The following is a 21,865-nucleotide window of genomic DNA, read 5'->3' on the forward strand; positions in this document are numbered from 1 at the left end:
GAATCAAAGACAGTCTGAGGGACTGTCACGGCCAAGAGGAGCCTAAGGGCACATGAGCACAGAATGTAATGTGGGGTCCTGGATGGCCTCTGGGACAGACAAGATGCAGCAGGTTAAACATAAGGAAATCTGATGAAATTATAGGCTTTTGTCAATATGCCAATGTTGGTTAATGATAATAAATGTATCATATAAGACATTGATAATTGAGGAAAATGCTTGGGCCATATACAAGTTTTCTGCATTCTCAACTTATACATAAATCCCAAACTGTTTAATGATGAAACATTTATTTAAAAAAATGAAAAAAATCGGATCAGTGATCCATCTGGTAATGGACTTAATATGCATGAAGCAAAGTGCTGTCGCGTACAACTTTATAGGAAATTGAGTTTGCAATAATTCCCACCTTGCTCATAAAAGCTAATGTACACATTAAATAAAAACTAGTACCATGATAAATTATTGATTAAATCATGCTGTTTGTGAGGCAAGACGTTTATTTCAAAATGATGTCCAACAGCGCTTTTTTCATCCTTTTAAAACCATAACTAATGAATAGTTTTCTACTCTCAGTTTACTAGGACTCAAAATATGTTTTGACATATTATCCTCAGAGAAGTTACATCAACAACTTGTGATTCATTAATTTCAGCTGAACAACTTTTTATGTTCTATGGTCATGAAAAAAGAGAAAACAAAGGAGTAGAGTAAAAGATTTGCTAGTAGCATTTTTATCTTTTCTATTACATACAAAACCAAACTTGGGGATTTGGGGCAGGCTTGAGCTGCCATTCCTGGCCTTGTCAATGTCAGGCCACGGCTTATTAAAATCAGCGTAGGAGGCACTAAACTACCAAGTCACCTGTAGTGGATTAACTTTTCCACCTGGATATTTTTTACAATTACTTTTGTGTGTGAGTGTGTATGTATGCATATTGACGATATCTACTCTCTGAGCAACTTACAAGTGTTTAACACAATGTTATTAACTGTAGTCGCCAGGCTGCACGTGAGATCCCTAGAGCTCATTTGTCTTAGAACCAGAAGTCTGTACCCTCTGCCCTGCATCTGTCTCCTCATTTCCCCCACAGTCCAGTCCCTGGCAACCACCACCCCACTGTTTCTTAGATTTCAAATCGAAATGAGATCATATCTCCAGGGCACTTACGTGGTCATGAATGGCAGTAGTTTCTTCCTTTTTTTCTGACTGCTGAATAATATTCCATTGTATATATAATGGCAAGACCCTGTGCCCCACCTTCCCCGTGCACCTGATGTCACCCCAAGCAACTTTCCTCCCTCCCCACCCCACCCCCATGAAAAAAGTCCTCCAAGGGAAAGGTTTTGCCAATGTAGAAAAGATGAAAGAAAACACAGCAAACACACTAAAAGACATCAAAATCAATGAGTTCAAAACCTGTTTTGAGCAGTGGAAAAAAATGGCTTGATAGGTATATTACATCAAAAGGGGAGCACTTTGCATGTGACTGAAGTTTAAACATGTAAGAATAAATACATGATTTTTATAAATAAATTCCATTTTGGGGGGTCCCCTACCTACTACATTAAAGGAGGAGAATTATCTGTGTATAGAGATGAGGAGACAATGCCAAATTGGTAGTCTGAGGTTAGTGGTAGGAGGCCAAAGAATTCACAGAACACAGGCAGATGAGGAAGAAGTCCCACAAACGGTGTTCAGGGGCCTCAGACCTCAGGACTTTGGGGTCAGGCAGGCCTGGGTCTGCACTTGGCTCCCTGGACCCTGATCAGTGACCTGTCCTCCTAAGCCTCCCTCCTTTTATTCTATAAGTGTTTATTGCTTTCCAAAGGAGAAGCCACCTCCACAGTTCTTGTGAGGAGTAACCGTAATAAATGTCTACCAAACTGCAGTGTCCGGCCCAGAGTAAGCGCCTCATACACGTAAGCTCTGTGAAGGCAGAGACTTTATCTGCCTCCTTTGTTGCTAGAGCCTTAGCTCCTGGTGCTGCTGAGTGACCTTTCATATGATTCACCGGTGATTTAATGGCCGCTACTTATGTTGCTGTTCGTGTATTTTTTGCTGATGTAAGGTCCTGAGCTATACAGTACTCATAAAGAGAGATAGGATTTTTTAAAATTCTTCAACCCACTTAGGCATGTACCACCCTCAAAATGTTTAGGGAAGGTGGCTTTGCTCTTAGGTTTCTAAAACACCAGGGGTCTCTAGATTCTGAGTTCAGCCAGGAGAATCGGTCTTTTCTAAATAATCCTATTTGGTCAACAGCAGTTTCCTCCTGCAACTCTTCACATGAATACATTTAAAAGTCAAAATGCACTTTTTAAAAAAAAATACTTATTTATCTTTAGAAGGGAAGGGAAGGAGAAAGGGAGAGAAATATCAATGTATGGTTGCTTTTCATGTGTCCCCTGCTGGGAACTGGCCTGCAACCCAGGCATGTGCTCTGACAGGGAATCCAACCGTGATCTTTTGGTTTGCAGGCCTGCGCTCAATCCACTGAGCTACACCAGCCAGGGCAAAATGCACTTTTAACTTTTACTTCTGGCCTTGTGCACTCTAGCCTATCTCTGGTGGACAGAATGCAGCCGTTTCCCAGCTCCTGGAGGCGACTTTATAACACTTAACGTCATGTGTCATGCTGTCTCCTTTTTCCTGTTAGCACCTAGGAGTAGCAAATGCCATTGTTGTTTCATGTAACCTTTACAGTGTGTTGCATATAAAGTGGGGACAAAAGTATGCCATTTTAAAGGTTACAGCTATTTCTAAATTCTAGGGTGAATGCCAGCATCCTTCATTTGCTCTACAGCAATCTCTTCGGTGACCCTTACAGACACACACATCTAAGGCAGTGGAGAAACGATAATCTACATGTTTCAGACTGAGTTGTTGTTATATATTTCATCATGTAAAAGGCTTTTTATTTTGAGTTGAGTTAGTCTTTGCAGATATTATTACGTCATTAAGATGTATTGATTTTTCTCTAGTTCAGGGCAGGTAGGGAGGGTGAATAAAGAGGTGAGAGGCAGTGAAAGCATCCCAAAGAAAAAGAACCAGGTCCCAGTAATGCATAAAGAAGCCAGCAGCTGAGAAAGACTTGTCTAGTGGGAGAACCCAGAGAATGGCCAACGCATTAGAGGAAGATGGGTATCAGATCACCAGTGTTAACCTCTTCTGCGTCATGATTCCCTTCTATTTAAGAGAATGAACTCTACAGCCAAACTGCCTGAGATTAAATTCTGAGTGAATTGCTTATTAGTTACATGTCTTTGGGAAATGTATGTAGAAAACGGGAGTAATAATAATAGTACCTGTATTATAAGACCGGTGAGATCATTAAGTGAATATATTTATTTTAGTTCTCAAGTGCTTAATATGTGATTGTATTCCCAATACTACATTTACCCTAGTCCCAAGAGTTAGTAAAATCTTAGGCATGAGAGCATTGCTCTGGCTGTGTTTAGGGGCCTGTGTCCATGTTTCGGAATGAGGTATGCTCAGGACTGAGACAGTGATGATGAGATGACTGGAGGCAGTCTGTGAGGGAGAGAAAGAAGAGATGAGCAAGACAGGGTGAATTTCTAGGACACATATGGAGTCGTCTCAGAACTACTTGGGAAGAGAATTAGACTTCCTGCAATTATTCAGGATGGTAGCTCCAACTGTCATTGCACATATATTAAAAGTAATAGGCACCCTAGAGGTCTAGAGAATTTGGGGACACTGAGGTTTTAATATTGTATTACTATCAATTTATTTAGGTCACAGACATAATCTACTAATCACCTGCATGAGCCTAACACCTTCCTAGGTGTTGGAGATATATAGCTAGAGACTATGTTTTGGTTGGGGAGAAAGATCATGAGCAACTAAGCAAATTTATGCAGGATAATTGCAAATTGTGATACGTGCTATTAAACAGGGCCTAATGATACAGAGCACATACTCTACATAGGATATCAGGAAGGCATTCTCTGGAAAAAGAACTATTTAGACTGAAACCTAAAATATGTAACAGAGGAAGCCAATAAAAACCCAAGAACATAGTTTATCAGGCAGAGGGAATAGCAAGTACAAAGGTGTGCAAGCAAGAAAAAGCTTGCCATGTTCAAGACACACAAAGGAGGTGAGTCTGGCTGGACGTTAGTGTGGCAGGGAGGGAGGTAAGAGATGCTGCAGGCAAAAGAGGCAGGATCCATGTCATGTTCAACCTTGAAGGCAATGGTAGAACATTGTAGGTTTTCTTCTCAAACAAGGAGACTTCATGCACAGGTTTTAAATGGGGGAATGAAATAATATGTGTGATGGCTTAAAAAGACTGTACATGAATTGTACATGTGTCTAAAGCAAGTCTCCCCACCTATGCCCTAGACTAGTTCAAGGACAGCAAGTTGTCCTCTGTAGCGGAAACACACAGAGAAGCTGTTTTGATTTTTTTCCTCTCATCTTTCAAAACCTTTCTCAATCCTGCTTTCCACTTTGTTAACACCCTTATTTATTTCCTTTACATTACAAGAAAAGAAAAGAAAAGAAAAAGAAAGAAAGAAAGAAAGAAAGAAAGAAAGAAAGAAAGAAAGAAAGAAAGAAAGGGGAAAGAAAAGAGACAAAGGGGTGTGGAGAGAGGGAAGAGAAAGGAGGGGAAGGGAAGGGAAGAAAGAAAATGTCTGGAAAAGTTGTCTGTCCTCTCTGACTGCAATGTATTTGCTTCTGTTCTCTCTTAATCTCACCCTGAGTAAACTCCCAGCTGGACCCCTCCACAGAAATGGCTACTATTATCATCTTCAATGACTTCCCTGTTGCTAAAGCCACTTTGTTCTTTTTCTTTCTCAGTTGACCTGTCAGTGACCTCAGAAAACCACTCTCCTACTATGCCTTCTACAGTTCTGGGTCCTCAGTCATTTTTGATGGTTCCTCCTCAGGCGCTCCATCTATAAATGTTTCCATCCCTGTAGCTCTTCTCTATTCTAGCTATACTCCTTAGATTATTTTATCCGGCCACATGTGTGGCTTTGAAATACCACCTATATTCTCTGGTTCCATACATTTCTATCTCTACCTTGGACTTCTACCTTGAACTTCAGACCCACATATATTCAGCCTACATAACATCTCGGATGTCTAATAAACATCTGAAACTTAACATGTTAAAAATGTAGCTCCTGTAGGCTATCCTTCACCCCAATAAAAAGGAATAGTCATTTCATTGCTTCAGTTGCACAGGCCAAAACCTCAACGTTGTATTTTTGATGGCTTTTTCCTTCCTTTAACCAGTTTATGGCAAATCCAATTGATTCTACCATCCAAATATATTCATAGTCTCATTAGTTATTATCACCTCCACTATCACTGCCCTGAAAAAAATCATCTCTTGCTTAGACGCATACAGTTGGCTCCTACTTGGTATCTCTGTTTCTGTGTTTGTCGCCCTGCGTGTATTCTAAATACATCAACCACGGGGATAACTTGTCACGCAACATTCCCATCAGATTATGCCTCTCCTTACAGAAGACTGGCTTTCGTGGCTTCCCTCAGCGTCAAAACAAAAACCAAAGTTTTTATTTCTGTTTTTGGATTTTTTTTTTTGTAAATTACAAGGCCAGGCATGATCTAGACGTTTGTGATATTTCTAAATACTTGTTTCTCATGTACTGGCTGTTCCTTGCTGTTCTCAAACCCGATGTAAAAGCAGATGTGTTTCTGCTCCAAGGGCTTTGTACCTGCTTGGACCCTGGACAGGCTGCTCGTCACAAAGACAGGTGTTCACTGCCTGGTAGTGAGTGTGTCTCTCTGTGTACATCCTGTTGGATATGTTTCTCTGAAGGATTCTGACTTATAAATGGTCTTTAACTCTGAAGTTCTGACTAATATAAGAAAAAAATTTTAAACATCATCTTAAAAATTTGCCATCAGCCATTGCTACCTGCTTAGTGTGAATCGTTTGTTCTCCCATAATTGGTTTATTGGCCCACCAGGTATAAACTGTGTGTTTCACATTGAGTGAAAACATAATCACATATGTTAGATTATAGTGATGCTTTGTGTCTTTTCCAAATAATTAGGAGATGGACAATAGGGTACCACTAACCCCAGTATTTAGCCCAATGATGTCTACCAAACTGTTAGGGATCTGGAAGAAAAGGATAATAGCAAATTGATAAAGTATGTGGGTGGTGAAAAGCTTATGAATGATGTGTTACCGGTTAGGAAACGCAAACTGCATTAAATCTTTCCCCAGAGAAGATCAGTTGTGGACTTGGCGAAGTAGATGTTGAAGGCAACGTTAAGAGTAACACTAGACAGTGGAGACAGGCGGCTGCTACCCCGTCTGTCGCTGGGAGAAACAAAAATGCAAGGGCTCTGGGTTGTCAGAACCCAGTGGCCATGGAGCTGTGGCTCAGACACCTGAGGATGGCACACTGATCACCTGGTGCTGGGACCTCCGGAGCTTGGAGGACGAGTCCCATAGGGTTGGTCTCATTCCTCAGAGGAAGGACCATCCTTGCCCATCTGCAGTGATGCCTCCAAGTATCCAGGGAGGGGTCTGGGAGACTGGGACCCAGAACCCTGAGGTAGGGACTCTCAGGAGTCAGAATGAGACTGGTTCTGAAAGGTCTGACAAACACTGAAAACTATAATCAACTCTTCCTTTCAGGGCAAAGGGCCATTGCTAGAGTGAGGCTGACAGGAAGAGAAAGCAACCAGGGAAGAAGACATTGCTTTTTCCTCCTTCTGCATTCCACCCCTTCTAGGGAACTGTACCGGAGGAGATGGTAGGAAACCAGCTGCAGATGCAGGAATACAGTTAGCAGAGCCCGCGCCATCATTTTGCTGGACATAGAAGCAGAATGACTTCATTCCTGGGCCCTATTCATAGACAGAGTCTGATCCAGTGTGTGTCCAAAAATCGATGATTTTTAAGTATACAGTTGGTTCGACTAGATTTGGACACCACTCATTTTGCCACGGGCGTTGAGCAAAGGGTCGTGAAGTGCCTTATGGTCTGTGGCAGTCCATTTTAGGCATCAAGCTGGCTGACCCACAGGATCCTCATATATTTGGCCAAACCTTATTCTGGGTGTTCCTGTGATATTTATGGGTGAGTTTCATATGAAAATTGATAGACCAAGTGGAGCCGACAGTCCTCAGTAATGTGGATGCGCCACACCCAATCAGGCCTTGTAGTCAGGCTTGAGTGCAATGACAAAGCTATCCTTGCCTGAGGAAGAGGAAATTCCCTCCCCTAAACACACATGCCTGCCCACTAGTGCATTGGCCTTTTCCCTCCTCTAGACTATGACTGAAATGTCGCCTTTTCCCCAGTCTCCCACCTGGAGGCCTTTGGGCTAAGTCTGCACCGCTGGCTGTCCTGGGTGTCAGCCCTCCCTGCCCGGAGGGGGTAACCATCACTCTCCTGGTCCCCAGCTTGCTGAATGCAGGTGTTGGGATGTGTCAGCCTCCACACATGCATGATCCAATTCTTATAATAAATCTCTCTGTATGTACATCCTATTGGGTATGTTTTGCTGAAGAATTCTGACTTATAAATGGTCTTTAACTCTGAAGTTCTGACTAATATCAGAAAAAAAATTAAAACGTTATCTTAAAAATGTGCCACCAGCCATTGCTACCTGCTTGGTATGAATCATTTGTTCTCCTATCTATAATTGGTTTATTGGCCCACCAGGTATAAATTGTGTGTTTCACATTAGTTGAGTGAAAACATAATCATGTGTGTTAAATTATAGTGATGCATTGTGTCTTTTCCAAATAATTAGGAGATGGAGAGTAGGGTACCACTAACCCCAGTATTTAGCCCAGTGATGTCTACCAAGCTGTTAGGGATCTGGAAGAAAAGGATAATAGTAAATTGATAAAATATGTGGGTGGTGAAAGCTTATGAATGATGCAGCTGATGGCAAAGGGAAAAAATGGATGAAACATACCTGCAGGGGATGGTATTCATGCAGAATGAACAAGGTGCTATGCACTTCCCATATTGATGTAGCAGAAAATGAAAATAAAGCGCTGGCTGGTGTAGCTCAGTGGATTGAGTGCAGGCCTGCGAACCACACAATTGAGGTTCGATTCCCAGTCAGGGCACATGCCTGGGTTGCAGGCCAGTTCCCAGCAGGGGACTCATGGGAGGCAACCATACATTGATATTTCTCTCCTTCTCTCCTTCCCTTCCTTTCTAAAGATAAATAAATACAATATTTTTTTTTAAAAAAGAAAAGAAAGTATTCCATACAAGTAGGCTTAGACCAAGGTGTGACTGTCTTTTTCTGTGTGAAAGCTATACTTCCTGTGTTAACAAGAAGATTTGGTACAGAATAGTAGCATTTCTTTGGTCTAGAGTACTGTGTCATACGTAGACATGACTTAGTTTTAAAAACACTCTAGGCCTTGCACCAAAGGAACAAAATCAGTGCCAGTGAAAGGCACTCTCAACTGCCTGTCCTCCATCCGTCAAGGAACAGAACAATCACTAAACTGTGAGGGATGAAATGCCAGTGGGAAATAATTAGAATAATTGTGGTTTAAGATCAAGGTTCAAGTATGAGAATATCTGACTACTATTCTTTCTAATTGCTTCTTTTCTCCCCAATATAATAAATATATGATTGCTCCTTTTCCCCTCAAATATGTTAAAATATCAGCTATATTTTATAAACTTAACTATTTCTTCTCAAAGAAGACAGGTAGTTTTTGGTGTTGTAAGAATTTTTGCTTGAACTTCATACACTGTTGTTCATCTACTGACAACAATAGGCAGAAAAATACATGCACAGGACTTTGCATGACATCTGCTGGCTGAAGGTGTACATGATGCAAAGACTCATTCTTTCCCTCCAGGCACAGCGGATAACTTTCCCAAGGCCACCCAATGTCTACAGGACTGGGAGGCTTCCTTTCACTCAGTGTTTCATTGATCCATTCTTTCATCACAGGGTTTCATTTTATACAAATAAGTACTAATAAATTAGAGGATAAAAGACAATCTAGTTGGGACACATTAACCTTTTTATCTCCTAGGTCTGAGTATTTCTTGAGCCCTAATAACTCTCCATGTGTCTCCCACCCAGATCTAATTGCTGCCCTGCGCTGCGCCCAGGTGTTGGTCACCTCAGACTGCATTGCCCGGGCTGTGGTTGGCTTCTGGTTTGGTGGCTGATGGGAGGCGATGGCAGAAATCAAATGACAGGAGTGAGATAGAGTATTTCCTCGTACTCTGTCCCTGTTTGGGTGATGCACCTTTGGCTGGAGCGGTGTCTCCCCATGAGCACAGCTCCTACCTGGGGCTCTTCCGTTAGAGTTCAGGAACTTTTCACTGTTAGTTTCTGAATGCCCCTCCTTTGTCCTTCCCATAGCTTTCATCGGGCCACTTCAATAATGGCTCTTATTTGAACCCTGTCTTTATTGGCCAGGACCTTTAACGACACCTTTCTAATGGAGACCCACTTTATACACAGGGGAAGAAACGAAAGAAGGGGAGGGGTAGCATGAGGGGAAAGAGCGGAACGAAAGGCCAGGAGGCCACAGGGTGAGCACCACACTGTCTTGTGTGGCCGTGGGCTCTCCCCAAGTGATGCCACTTAGTTACGTTAAAGTCCCTGCCCTCCAAATCAATGTTTTGTGCCTGCGGGTAGTTTTTGCATACTGCTCCATTAGAGCTTGAGTTCTATGAGATCCTGGTGGTTTGGGTTCTTTTTGTTATTATTCCTTTTTGACTGTTTTGTCCACAAATAATCAAATATGTAGAATAGAACATATGTATAGTAGCTCATCAATAAGGACTTATTAAATTAAAGAAATAACTGGATTATTATTTGAAAACATTAATTACTGGATAGGTAGGTAGATGAATAATCATTGATTGATTGTCTATTTTCTTTAAATGGCTTACATATTCTGAGATTCTACCTTAAACAGTGATATGCACTAGAGTGTAATCAGGAAAAATAGGGACCTTAAAAAGATGTGCTGTGATAGAGAAGGATTCTATTTTAAATACATTTACCTAAATATATTTTATAGCACTAAAGAAATAAATTAAACTTCCTGCTTATTGTAAAGATTAAAAACATGCTTGCATATTAATCACAGTGAGCATTTTTATAAAGACAATTTAATCTCTATTGTATATTTAGATAAGATACAATGACTTCTTTATTTCTTCTTTTATTTAATACAATACCATATAATATGCTGCCTAACAGCAGTGATGTGCTGGTTATAAACTGTCTCTGGGGGAAAAAGCTATCTCCCTCGCACACACATGTGTCCGACTCTGCTCCTGTTTTTATATCTGTTCTCCGACGACAGATGGGGAAGGTTCTTCCCTTTCAAGGATTCCTGTGATTAGACTGGCCCACCTGGATAGTCCAGGATAATCTTCTCTGGCTCCTTAGCCTTACTTATATCTACGAAGTCCCTTTTGCCACGTTAAGTAACACGTGTACAAGTTCCAAGTATTAGGATGTTGACAATTTGGGGGAGTCATTATTCTGCCTACCACACCCACCATGGCCAAGTTCAAGCTAACAATAGGAGGTCAACTAGTTTATGAAATTCCTGAAAAACTAGCAATCCCCTTTTATGAGCTAGAAAAGAAACCATTCCTGCTACCAGAATTGAGAGCATGAGTCCAAAGGCAGACGCTGAATTTGAACCCTGGATCTGCATATGCTAATTATATGGCTCTCAGCAGGTTGCTTACCTTCGGTGTATCTCAATTCGTTTCTAGGTAACAGTAATAAAAAGTAGTATTGGCTGGGGTGTTGGTGAGAATTTACAACAGAGATAAAACATGTAAAGGAATGAGAAAATGAAGCACTTTATGTTTGTATCGTCTCTTCAATTGGTAACAGGAGAAAAATATCCCTAATCCTAGTAAACTAAAACATTATATTCCCATGTCTACAGTGATCAGTGTAAATCTCCACATGTTCAGCTTTTATTTAAAAGCTCAGAGCACTTGCTTTCTTTTCAAGGCTCCTGTAGTTTATGTTCATAATATTTACTCTAAAAGGTATCAAGAGGTTCATGAGCCTCCTGAAATTTTAAAGAAAATGCAACCAACTTGGCAGTATTTGTGTTACTTTTCCTTTGTTCCAGGCAAGTCTTGGGATATTCTGTTGTTAGAATTTTCTGGTAACTCCAAGATCAAAGCTTAAGAAGAAAAACGGACCCTAAAGTAATATTTAAGTTACTAGTACTATTCCTGTAATATTTCTATCAGTCTTAAATCTTTAATGGTACCTTCTAAAATTCATTTTGCATGGAACCTAATGTATGTTTCAGCATATTATGCAGATATGGTAAATACATATCAGATTGATCAGTTTATTGACCGTCATTCGCAAGGCAAAGGTTAACTGTGATTCTTCTCCCACGTAGTCAAAAGGTGTCTCCCTTCCCACCCTCCCCAATTCTTTAGTTCAAAAAGAACAGGCTGTCTGCTCCACCACCCGCAAGCCACAGGCAGAGAACCCACTTGACTTTATTAGTATTCTCAGAGCATTTAAAAAGAAATACCCCCAAATAATGAGATGCCCGGCTGTGTCTGGTGTTGTTTACAATGATAGCCTCAGGACTTCGCATAGTATGTGGCACATAGTAGACTTTTAAATAATATATACACATAATAGATGAAAGAATTAATGAAGGAAAGCTTCTCACGAGGAAGAGCTTTCTCAGGTTGTTGAAGTCACAGCACCTAGCACTGTATCTGACTCTGAGCTGGCCGGTTCCAGTAAGTAATTGAATGAACCATCATGAATGAATGACTGAAGTGATCTCCATTGGAAAAAATGCATAGTCCTTCAAAAGGGATGGACACTCCATCATACTTTCTACAGATGTGTTTCTCTGATAGAAACAACTCCAAAAACTGCAGTCTATCTGCTGATCTATCACTCAGAGGCATCGACATGAATGTGTCCGCAGTCTGCCTGGTGGGCAGGGCACGGCCGAAGCCCCAGGCTGCACACTGATGATGGGGAGGTACCATCCCACCGATGCTTGCAAACCAGGCCTGGTGGGTTTGGCTTTGCATCTGTTACCATTGCCCAGGGTGCCCACAGCGCCGACGTACAATTGCTGAATTTCAGCTGCCAGGGAAAGTATCTTTGCAGAGTCAAGAGACAGATAGATGTGCTCTCAAGTACATCTCTGGCATTTAATTGTCAGGCTAATGCATGGAACAGATATTTTTACTAGCAAAAAAAAAAGATAGAAAGGGTGTCTTTCTCTGAAGCAAGAAGCGCATCCATTGGTCTCGCACTTCAGCTGGCTCTCAGGGCAAGTGCATTCCTGCTCCTCCCTTCCCGGCCTCCACATCGACCCAGGCACTTCCCGTGGGAGCACAGCCATCATTCAGTCGTAGTGCCCTTCGTGGTCAGCCACGAGTTCCCTGAACTGTGACTCCCAGTGCACCGGGTCAGCCTGTTCAAAAATGATTTTTTTTAAATAAAAGTATTGACATTTAGATTTTTTACTCTTAAAAAAACAGTCATGGAGAGGTAAGGTACAGCATAGGGAATATTGGTAATGACATTCTAATGACTATGCATGGTGTCAGGTGGATACCAGCTTTATTGAAGTGATCACTTCATATGTGACTAATCGTTATGTTGTTTATCTGAATCCAATCTAGTATTGTATGTCAACCATAATTAAAAATACATTTTTAAAATAAAAAGTAGAAGATCAAGTAACATACTAATTCCAGAAAAGCTTAAATGTGAGTCTTAGAATTGGATAAATACAGTATTTTTAACACTGAAAAATAATTTTTCCCCTGGGCCCGGGGCAGACACCAATTGCACTTCCGATCTATCTACAGATAACTGGAATAGAGGTGTTGCACCCACCAACCGCAAGAACAAATGTCGGAGACTTTCAGGGTTTCAAAGATGTTACTTTATTGGCCAAGTTTAACCTGCGCAGGGGCGAACTCTCAGAGTGTCCAGAGACACAGTGCCCGCAAGGGCTGCAAACTAGAGTCGCGCCTAGCGCTTACAGCTAAGTCCTTATATAGAGGCAGGCAAGCAAGCGTTGCACAGAAGCAGATGTGGCAGTTAGCTGTTGGCTTACAGAGCCCGCACGCGGGAACAGGGTGGGGTCTGACTCAACTGAAAGGAAAATTTGAAACTAAACAGATGGCAATCAACTTACAGGATGTTTGCTAGGGACGAAGGCTCCTTGGGGCTGAGACTATTTTTCTTGTTCCCAACATTGGAATTGCATTATAGTTCTCCCACACTAGAGTATCATCTTCTTGAGGATGAAAATGGATGTGTTCGTGTCATTAAGCCTGTTAATAGAAGATGCTCAATAAATGCCTGTGGACACATGGGGGAGGGCATGCACCTACCAGAGGCAAGTAGCCATCAACATAGAGACTGTGTGAGGGGGAGCAATCTCGTTTGACCAAAGTCCCGCCGATATACGGATAAATAAAACATCTGTCCAGTTCAGAGAGTTTATAATCTAGCTGATAGGTGGTGCAATGGAAAGTCTGCTCCTTTAGCGATCTGGAAACACTTCCTACAAGAGAAATTCTAAAAACCTTTTGGAAAATTGTGCCTGATGGGTGGTCCCAGCAGCATCTTTCTTAGCCAGGAACAAGCAGGTGGCAGGCAAGGTGACCTAGGGAGGTAACTGACTGCCTTTGCCCCCAGTTGGGATGAGCCGTGCTTAAAGTGGCTTATATAAGTCAGAGAGGACTCAGAACGTTCCCAGCAATCAGGCCTGGGATTCTCGCCAGGCTAACTGAGAAACATTTTAGCAATTGGATAGATTATCTTTTGCTTTTTCTTCTTCCATTAAATAAAAAATCTTGTCCTATAAAATAGAACTTTTCACCTCTCCATGTTCAATATATATGAAAAAGTCCCAATAAGAATAGCCTCACAAGTAAATTTAATAACTTTCTTTTTGGCAAGAATTGAAAGAGGCCAGGAAGGCCCCCTTCCCACCCTGGCACTGGCAAAATGTCTGAATTTGCTCACAGAAATCTGTATATTTAAATATTTGAGTTTTTTCTGGCTTTCAAGGCCCCTTATGAGAGTGGTTACATGTATTAGTGTCTAACAGCAGTCTTCCAGCTGAATTTGCCAGACGTGTAGGGCACGGAAGCCACCATGCATCACCGTTCTTGGTCCCTCACCCTTGAATTCGTCACAGCACCCGTGGCTTTCAGCATGCCCAGGGCAGACTCCAGGCAGCCATCACCGAGGGATGGGAATCGGCCTGCGATGAATTGATTTTGTAAACAAATGTTTTATATTCATTTTGGACACTGTCCTACAGGACCCTAAGGGTGTCAAGGAAAGGGGTACGCTCTGAAATAACGAAGCTTTTCATCAAAGGGCAAGCCATGTCCACGAGTCATGGAACTGTAAAACACCAGTAAGGAACTGAGTAAAAATGTCAGCCCAGAGTAAAACAATTCAGATTTTTTCTCAAGTAATCAAATAACACAACAGAGTGGAATCATTTAACTGTTTCATTGCAATGTTTCCCAAACTCCAGTATTCCCATACCACTTTCATAACGTTGACCATCTCAGCATAACAATTGTATAATTACTTAAATGAGATTGAAAATAAAATTTATTTTAGTACAACTTTAGATTTTTAACAAAGTTGTGAAGGTAGGACCGAGAATTCCCATCTAGCCCACATTTGATTTCCTCTACTACTCAGACCCTGCCACTGCCGTCGGAGGCATTTGTTACAACTAATCAACCGATATTGATATATTATTATTAACTAGAGGCCATTGGGAGTTCTTTAGTTTTTGCTTTATATCTTTTTTATGTCCCAAGATCCCAGTCGGGTTACGATACCACATTTAGTTATCATATCACCCTCGGCTCTTCTCGGCTGTACCAGTTTCTCAGACTTTCTCCGTTTTTGATAACATTGGCTTTTGGGGATAGTATGAGCAGGCATTGTGCAGTGTGTCTCAATTGGGATTTGTCTGATGGTTTCCTCATGATTAAACTGGGTTTCTACACTTTTGGGAGGAAGACCACAGAGCTGAAGTGTCCATTCCCATCACACGGTGTCCAGATACAGTAACACACTGTCAACATGACCTTGCTCTGTCACCGGAATGCATCGATTTCTCACTTCACCCTCACATAACTAGTAGGACTCAGGTCACACTTTTGGTGAGCTTTTTATATATTTTTAATTCATTTCTCACTCTTTTTTCTCTTGATATTTGAGTTTGGGTAAATTCTGTTGACCTGTTTTCAAGTTCACTGATTCTATTGTCTGCTCTGTTGTGTCCACTGATGAACCCACGGAAAGCATTCTCATCTAAGTTTCTGTGATTCTATATCTAACATTTCCATTTGACTTCTTCCTGTAGTTTCCATCTCTCCCTGCCGAAACTCTCCACCTACACATTTATATTGTCCAGCTGTTCCACTGGAGCCTTTCACATGTTCATCACGGCTCTTTAGCAGTGTCTGCTGGTTCTAACATCTGGGTTACATGTGTGAACATGATTTTATTTATTGCTTTGTCTATTCACTGAATGTTGCATTTTGTTTACTTCTTTGGCTGGCTGGTAATCTTTGTTGAAATTTTAACACTGTGCCTAGGACTGAAATAATTACTATCAATCCTGGGAGCAGACACACCTCCTGTTCTGCTAGCCTTCTAGTGTATCAGGAGGGCCACTTTTCCCCTTCCAGTGCATTGGTGGCTGCAGTTTCTTTTAGTGTTACCTTGTGCTTGGGGGGAAGGGCTGCTTTGCTGCAGGACTTTTCACAACGTTCCTGCTCCACCCTCAGCCGTGGACCTTCCTATGCACCTGTGCTCCAGAGAGGCTTTCTCTCAGGGCTTTTGTCCGTCCCCCAGCAGGGGATCCCTGCTGCTTGTTACCAAGTGGTTGCTCCTCAGTGGCAGGGCGGGGCAGGATGCGCTGTTGCCTTGGTCCAGGCTCAGCCTCAGGCAGACTCTGCATCCTGCATCCCTCGTCCCAGTGTGACCTTTCCCCTCCCCCAGTGGTAGGGGTTTCTTACGATCTGCTCCCAGGAGATTTTCTGCCCCCGCCAAGATGTACAGAGTGTTGTCCTTGTCCTCTTTCCAAGCCATAGGGAATCTTGATCTGTGACCTGAGTGTGGTAAGACATGCTGCCCTTCCCGCCAGTAACATAAGGCTGGTGTTTCTCCCCTCATGGGGAGAAGCCTCCTGGTGGACTTTCCCCCTCAGCAGCCCCTCCCCTCCTCTTTACCTGCATGACAAGGGAAGCCTTATCTCACCTGTGCCCAACCTCTCTGAGCATCTAGCCTAAAGCCCTGAAGAGGGCCTCTGAGTGGGTGGGAAGTCCCCCTGCGACCTCAGCTTCGAGGGCCTCTATACCCTCACACTTGCCCACACTTCACTTTCAGCAACTTTTCATTAGAATTTTTAGCTAAATTCTTCCTGGGAACTTGCAAGGAAGACCCATCTTCCCCTGTGATCTTTCATGTTGGTGAGTGCATATAGCCTGTGTCTTTACTATTATTATTACTGCTTTTAGAGAGAGAAAGGAAAGGAGAGACAGAGAGACCGGCAGACATCAGTTTGTTGTTCCACTTATTTAAGCATTCATTGGTTGGTTCTTGTATGTGCCTAAGCTTCACCATTTAACTTCTTTTCATGTTATTCAAAACAGGCAAGCCCCAAGCACACCTGAACAATTCTCTTTTAGAAAGGCAACTTGAGACATTAACTGAAACGGCGTTGCTGAATCCCAAAGTAGTTACATTCCCAAATACATAAGAAGAACAAAGGAGAGTGGAGTTCTTTCCGTGAATATAGACATATAATTCAATATGACAAGTTAAAACAAGAGGAAAACAAATTGAACCAGGAGGGAGGGCATCCTGACAGTGAATACTAACAAATAATGTAACACTTCAAGGGAGATGCTGCAAGAAGACCCATTACACTTGAAAGCTTAGAATAACTTTTCATGGCAAGATGTCATTCATAAAGCTGTAGGTTGAATGACTGGTTTGTTGCTTTTGTGCCTAATGTTTGTATTTGTGATCTTAGCAGACTTTCAAGATCATGTTGTTTAAACATTTTTATGTAGCCTACTGTCCAAACCCCCCTAATAATACCAAGTAACATTTCACATAGATCTTGAAATAGGAAAAGAAATCTCTTAAAATAAAGGTCATTTATTTCCCATGTAGTTTATTTAAATGACATTTTATTATAGAAAGATTATAAATAGAGAAAATATTTATGAAGCTGTTGCTACAGAAGACTCTAAAGTTAAACAAAAGACTATGTTGCACAAAAATTATGGTGACTCATCAAAAATATTTCAAATACTCAAAGAACGTTTCACCTACGGTATACAAATGAGAACAGAGGAGAAGAATACATGGGGAGAGGTCAAGGTTGCTGTAGGGAATGTGTGCACTGAAGTAAAAATACGTAATAATGAAAGTGCTCGTATGTTTTTCTCTTACTATTCTCATGGGTAGACCCTGGGTTTCTGACACATAAAGGGGAGAGTGAGGACAGTTAGTCCAATTGCTACAGAGACTTGTGTAGTCATAACAAGTTTTTTTCAATGGAAGTGTTTAAATTAAACTATTCATGGCCCTGAAAAATATTTCATGTTCAAAGCCACATATTATGGTTGGGCCACAAACCTTTACCCACATTCAACAAATAACTCGATTAGTGTATTTGGTAAAATTAATAAGATTCATAGAATAACTTTGAAAGGAAGGTACTTGAAAGGTCATGAAATCATAGAAAATACAATTTTAAGCTCTGGATTTGGAAGGAAGTTTAGCCATTCTGTATTATAATTATTTCTCAAAACTTTTTATTTTTTCTTTCTTCTTTTTTTTCTGCCTCACTCTTTAGTAACTGAACAAATTCTTAAACTCTACCATCATACTTTTCTACCTTCTCAAGCAAATAATTCTGAGCATAAATTGCACTTTTTATTAAAGACTCAACATTGTCAGCTTAAATGAAAGTGAATTCGTTTTCTATTGCTGTGTAGCAGATGATCACATACTTAGTGACGTGAAAAACACCTGTTTACATGCTCTCGCAGTTTTCACGGGTCGGAGTCTGGCACAATTTAGCTAGTTCTTTGCTCAAACTCAGTCTCAGAAGGCTGCATTCAAGGTCCTCACCAGCTGTGTTCTCGTCTGGGGGTGTGAATGGGGATACCCGTTGCATCGGGCTGTTGGAAGGTTCATTTCCTTGTGGCTAAGGGGCTGGCACCCCCATAACCTTGCCAGCTGTCACAGGACTTGCCAGACGCTGTTCCGCGTGATCCCCTCTACCTCAGAAACCGAGAAACCTTCTCATCTCACATCTTTTTCATGCTTCAATTCTAACTTCTTCTGAGACCGGCGCATAAGATTAGGCCACATCCATTAGAATAATCTCCTTATGTTAAAGTTAATTGTGTCTTGTAGCATAACCTAATCCTGGGATTTGAATTAATTCTTTTCATAGTCCAGGGGATTATTCAGGGTATATATGAGTGGAAAATCTGGGAGGCCATCTTAGAATTCTGCGTAGCACAGAGTTTATGGAATGATGGGAACACAGACTGAGAAATCTGATAGGAAGGGGTTTAAAAACCTAAACTTACCAGCTGGAATATAATAAGTGCTTCACAAATACTTGTTGATTGAATTATGAAAAGTGAATAAATGAACAAGGAATGTATAAACGAATGAAATGAACACTTCACACCCATTTGGTATCTAAAAAATAATGGAAGGATAGTCATAAGAACGAAAGGAAGTGATACCTGAAAGCTTGGCACAGATGACGTTCAGTAAATTGGTATCTATGATTAATCTTTCTACAGTGGCATAACTGCTGGACTTACTATTTCCTTGGGACTTTTAATCTCCCCTTATTCGCTGGTGGAGTCTGCCCTTAACACCCACAGTGATCCTGCTGGGGATGACCCCGCCCCAACCCCCACCACAGTTTCTCCTCTTTGCCTTATTTCCACAGCCCATGGTGCGGCTCCTTCTTTAAAGTGCTGCACGATTGCTGTTCCCAATGTCTTGGGTTTGTGTTCTGTGGTGCTTTGTGAAAAGGAAAATATTCAGCCTCTTTTAGAATTTATCTCAGGAAATATATTATTTTAGTAAAACACAGCTAAAAATAATACCCTGAAAAATATTATGACTGTTTTTAAATAATCTTAACTCAGAGACCCATTTTAATGCATGCTAGCTGTTTTCATTTACTGAAACACAGCAATACTCCTTTCAGAACCTTCTGAAAATTAGGAAGCAATTCTTTGGAAATCACACTGGTCAATAGCGCTTTTTGGAAAGTGAAGTGTCAGAAATACATAAACTATGTCACTAGTTTATACGCTCAATTTCTAGTTCCAGAAAATTTCAAAGAAATCTCAGACATCAGTTTCCATGATTAATAATAGATTGCATTATTATTTCTATTGTTTGGACTGAAGAAACAGAATAGGCAATGTAACAAAAGACCTGGATAAATGCAGCAGTTTCTGTTTATTTTGTTTCTTGTCAACAGGGAATTAGACATTTCAGAATATTAGAGTAGAAATTAGCCACAAAATGATGTACTATTGCATTAACAATATATTAACCATAAATCAAATTATGCCTTCTACCCTAAAATAACTTCACAATTTTTTAAATAGAGAATCATGTAAAACAGCACAAGGAACTTTCTCTGTAGTCTTGACTGTTTCCTTCCTTTTATCTAAGACACAGACGCCCTCTTGTGGTAGCCTGTGGGCATTGGCTACCACAGTGACTACTTCTAAAGAGAAATTTCTGCTTGTCTGGCACAGACAAGGCCTTCTAAGGCCTGGGCCACTCAATTTTTGAGGCCCTCAGCGTATGTAGACATTATCAAAAAGAAGTCTAAAGGGAATACAACATAATTCAGTGACTTGAAACAATTAGCACACAAAAATGCAATGAAACAGGATGTTGCTCTTTACAATGAGAGAAAAATTTAAAAAATATTAATTTACAGTGTATGATTGGGTAGGTAGTCTATGCATGGGACGAGATTTAAAAATATATAATCACCAGCTTCCAGGGAAGTCCATTCATCTTTATGGCTGTGGCACAGCCAATCTGCTTCAGAGAGACGGACAAAGTGCTATATTTGGTCCTCTGTTCCTGGGAGGCCTGGCTCCAGGCTTCCTCCTTCCCAGCTCTCCCAGTTCCTGGCCTCAGCTCCCAGCCCCACCCTGCTTAGTCTTGTGAACAGGCAATTGTCTCAAAAGACAACTGTACACTAATTTTGTATTCATCAAAGCACAGATCCTGCTCTGTTTCCTTCTGTTTCTCTCCTGGGTTGCTCTTGGTTCTGTTCAAACCATGAAAAATCAAAATAAAAATCGGGAGCATGCTTTAGACAGGAAGGGGGCAGTCTCCTAAAACTTCGGAGAGGGGAAGCGTCAGTTTAGGTAGTCACAGCCATGGTGGTTCCCAGGACTCGCCCTGGATGCTGCAATCAGGATTTCTCAGAAAAGGTTCAAGCACCGTGTGCTGACTCCAACCTGCAGCCAATTGGATTCGAGAACCACTAGGTCAGACAGCACCCAGGCTTTGGCGCCTGAGCCCAATCCATTCAAGGCCAACAGGGACACACCTAAAGTTCAACAAGGTCAGGTTTATTGACTCTGCCACAAGGGAGATTTATGCCAAAGGAACAGTGATGTCTCCCTGAACAAAGGCAAGGATGGAGTTATTTTAAGGCAGAGGAGTTGGGTGGAGTTGTGTTTGGATGGGCTCAAAGGGAAACAGCTTGTGTAAAATGATCAGCTTCAGGTTGGCGCTGCAAAGTAGGCCCAAAGCTCAGTTTTCTTAGGGATGTCCATCTTGAGAGGGATGTGCAGTGTTGTATCCAGGGACACTTTATCAGAAGTTCTGCCTGTGGTTGTCAGTGGAGACTGCTTTTCTATGTCAACATGACTTGGACAAGAGAGATGTGTTGCTTTCTTTTTGATAGGATTTCCAACAGTGAAGTTTCGGATAGCCTGTGATTTTGGAAAACAAAGTATCTCAGTGTGTAAAAAAAGCAGCATTCACTCAAAGAAGGGGGTGCATGACAGTTGCAATGCGTTTGGGGGAGAAATATTGAATCTTGTTAACTCTGCAGCTGGCCTCGTCTGTGTCTGTTATTCCAACCTGATAAAAGGCAGGGTGGATGTTTACAGTCCCAGCTAAGTTCCCTCTTTAAAACATGACCACAGGGTCACTTCCAGAAGGAAGATGGAAAAGAGAGTCCTCGCTTATGAGCACATACATGTTTGTCATGCATTGATTCAGCAAAGACTTATTGGTGCCTACTATGTGCTAGAGCCTGGGTTAGGCTCCTAGAAATATAGTGACGAACAAAAATTAGTCTCTGCCCTCAAGAAACTGACAGGTTCGTTGGAGAAAAACATAGATAAACAGGTGATTATGTCAGGGTATGAAAGTGCTGTTACATGGATGAAAAAGTGTTATAACTTAACTTAAGAATAGATGCCATGGATAATTAACCCAGTCTTGGGTATTCAGGCAACTGGAAAAACGTGACCTCAGGTTATGGAAGAGAAAGGATTAGGGTGGAGGGGATGAGGAGCCGGGGGCTGACATTTGGCAGGAGAGGAGAAAGAACTTTAAAAGCGGAATCATCTGGGTTCTCATCCAGGCTGTACCACAGGGTGGGTATCACAGTAACTCCGAGGTATACTTTTCTCATTTGTAAAGTGAGGATAACAAAACAAAGAAACATTCGCAAGTGCCAGCCAGAGTTCTAAGTGACAGGATTGCATCAATGAACACAAGATGCAAACTCTGAGACCCTCACATGGTCTGAAATAAG

At 41.5% G+C, this 21,865-nt stretch overlaps 1 protein-coding gene across 2 annotated transcripts in view; it reads right to left on the reverse strand.

Moving 5' to 3' along the window:
• Positions 1–19,177: 19,177 nt before the first annotated feature.
• DTHD1 (death domain containing 1) overlaps positions 19,178–21,865 on the reverse strand; it is a 65,724-nt gene continuing 63,036 nt past the window's right edge. The window contains exon 11 of one of the 2 annotated variants that reach the window (XM_037064358.1): positions 19,178–21,032. In XM_037064358.1, the coding sequence (XP_036920253.1) occupies positions 20,954–21,032 (79 nt within the window). In that variant the 3' untranslated portion in view covers positions 19,178–20,953. The remainder of the gene's footprint in view (positions 21,033–21,865) is intronic. The other variant, XM_037064359.1, reaches the window with a different exon arrangement.

The sequence above is a fragment of the Sturnira hondurensis genome, unplaced genomic scaffold (genome assembly GCF_014824575.4).
Source record: "Sturnira hondurensis isolate 20B ecotype Veracruz unplaced genomic scaffold, ASM1482457v3 Scaffold0015056, whole genome shotgun sequence".
In the NCBI taxonomy this organism is placed as follows: Eukaryota; Metazoa; Chordata; class Mammalia; order Chiroptera; family Phyllostomidae; genus Sturnira; species Sturnira hondurensis.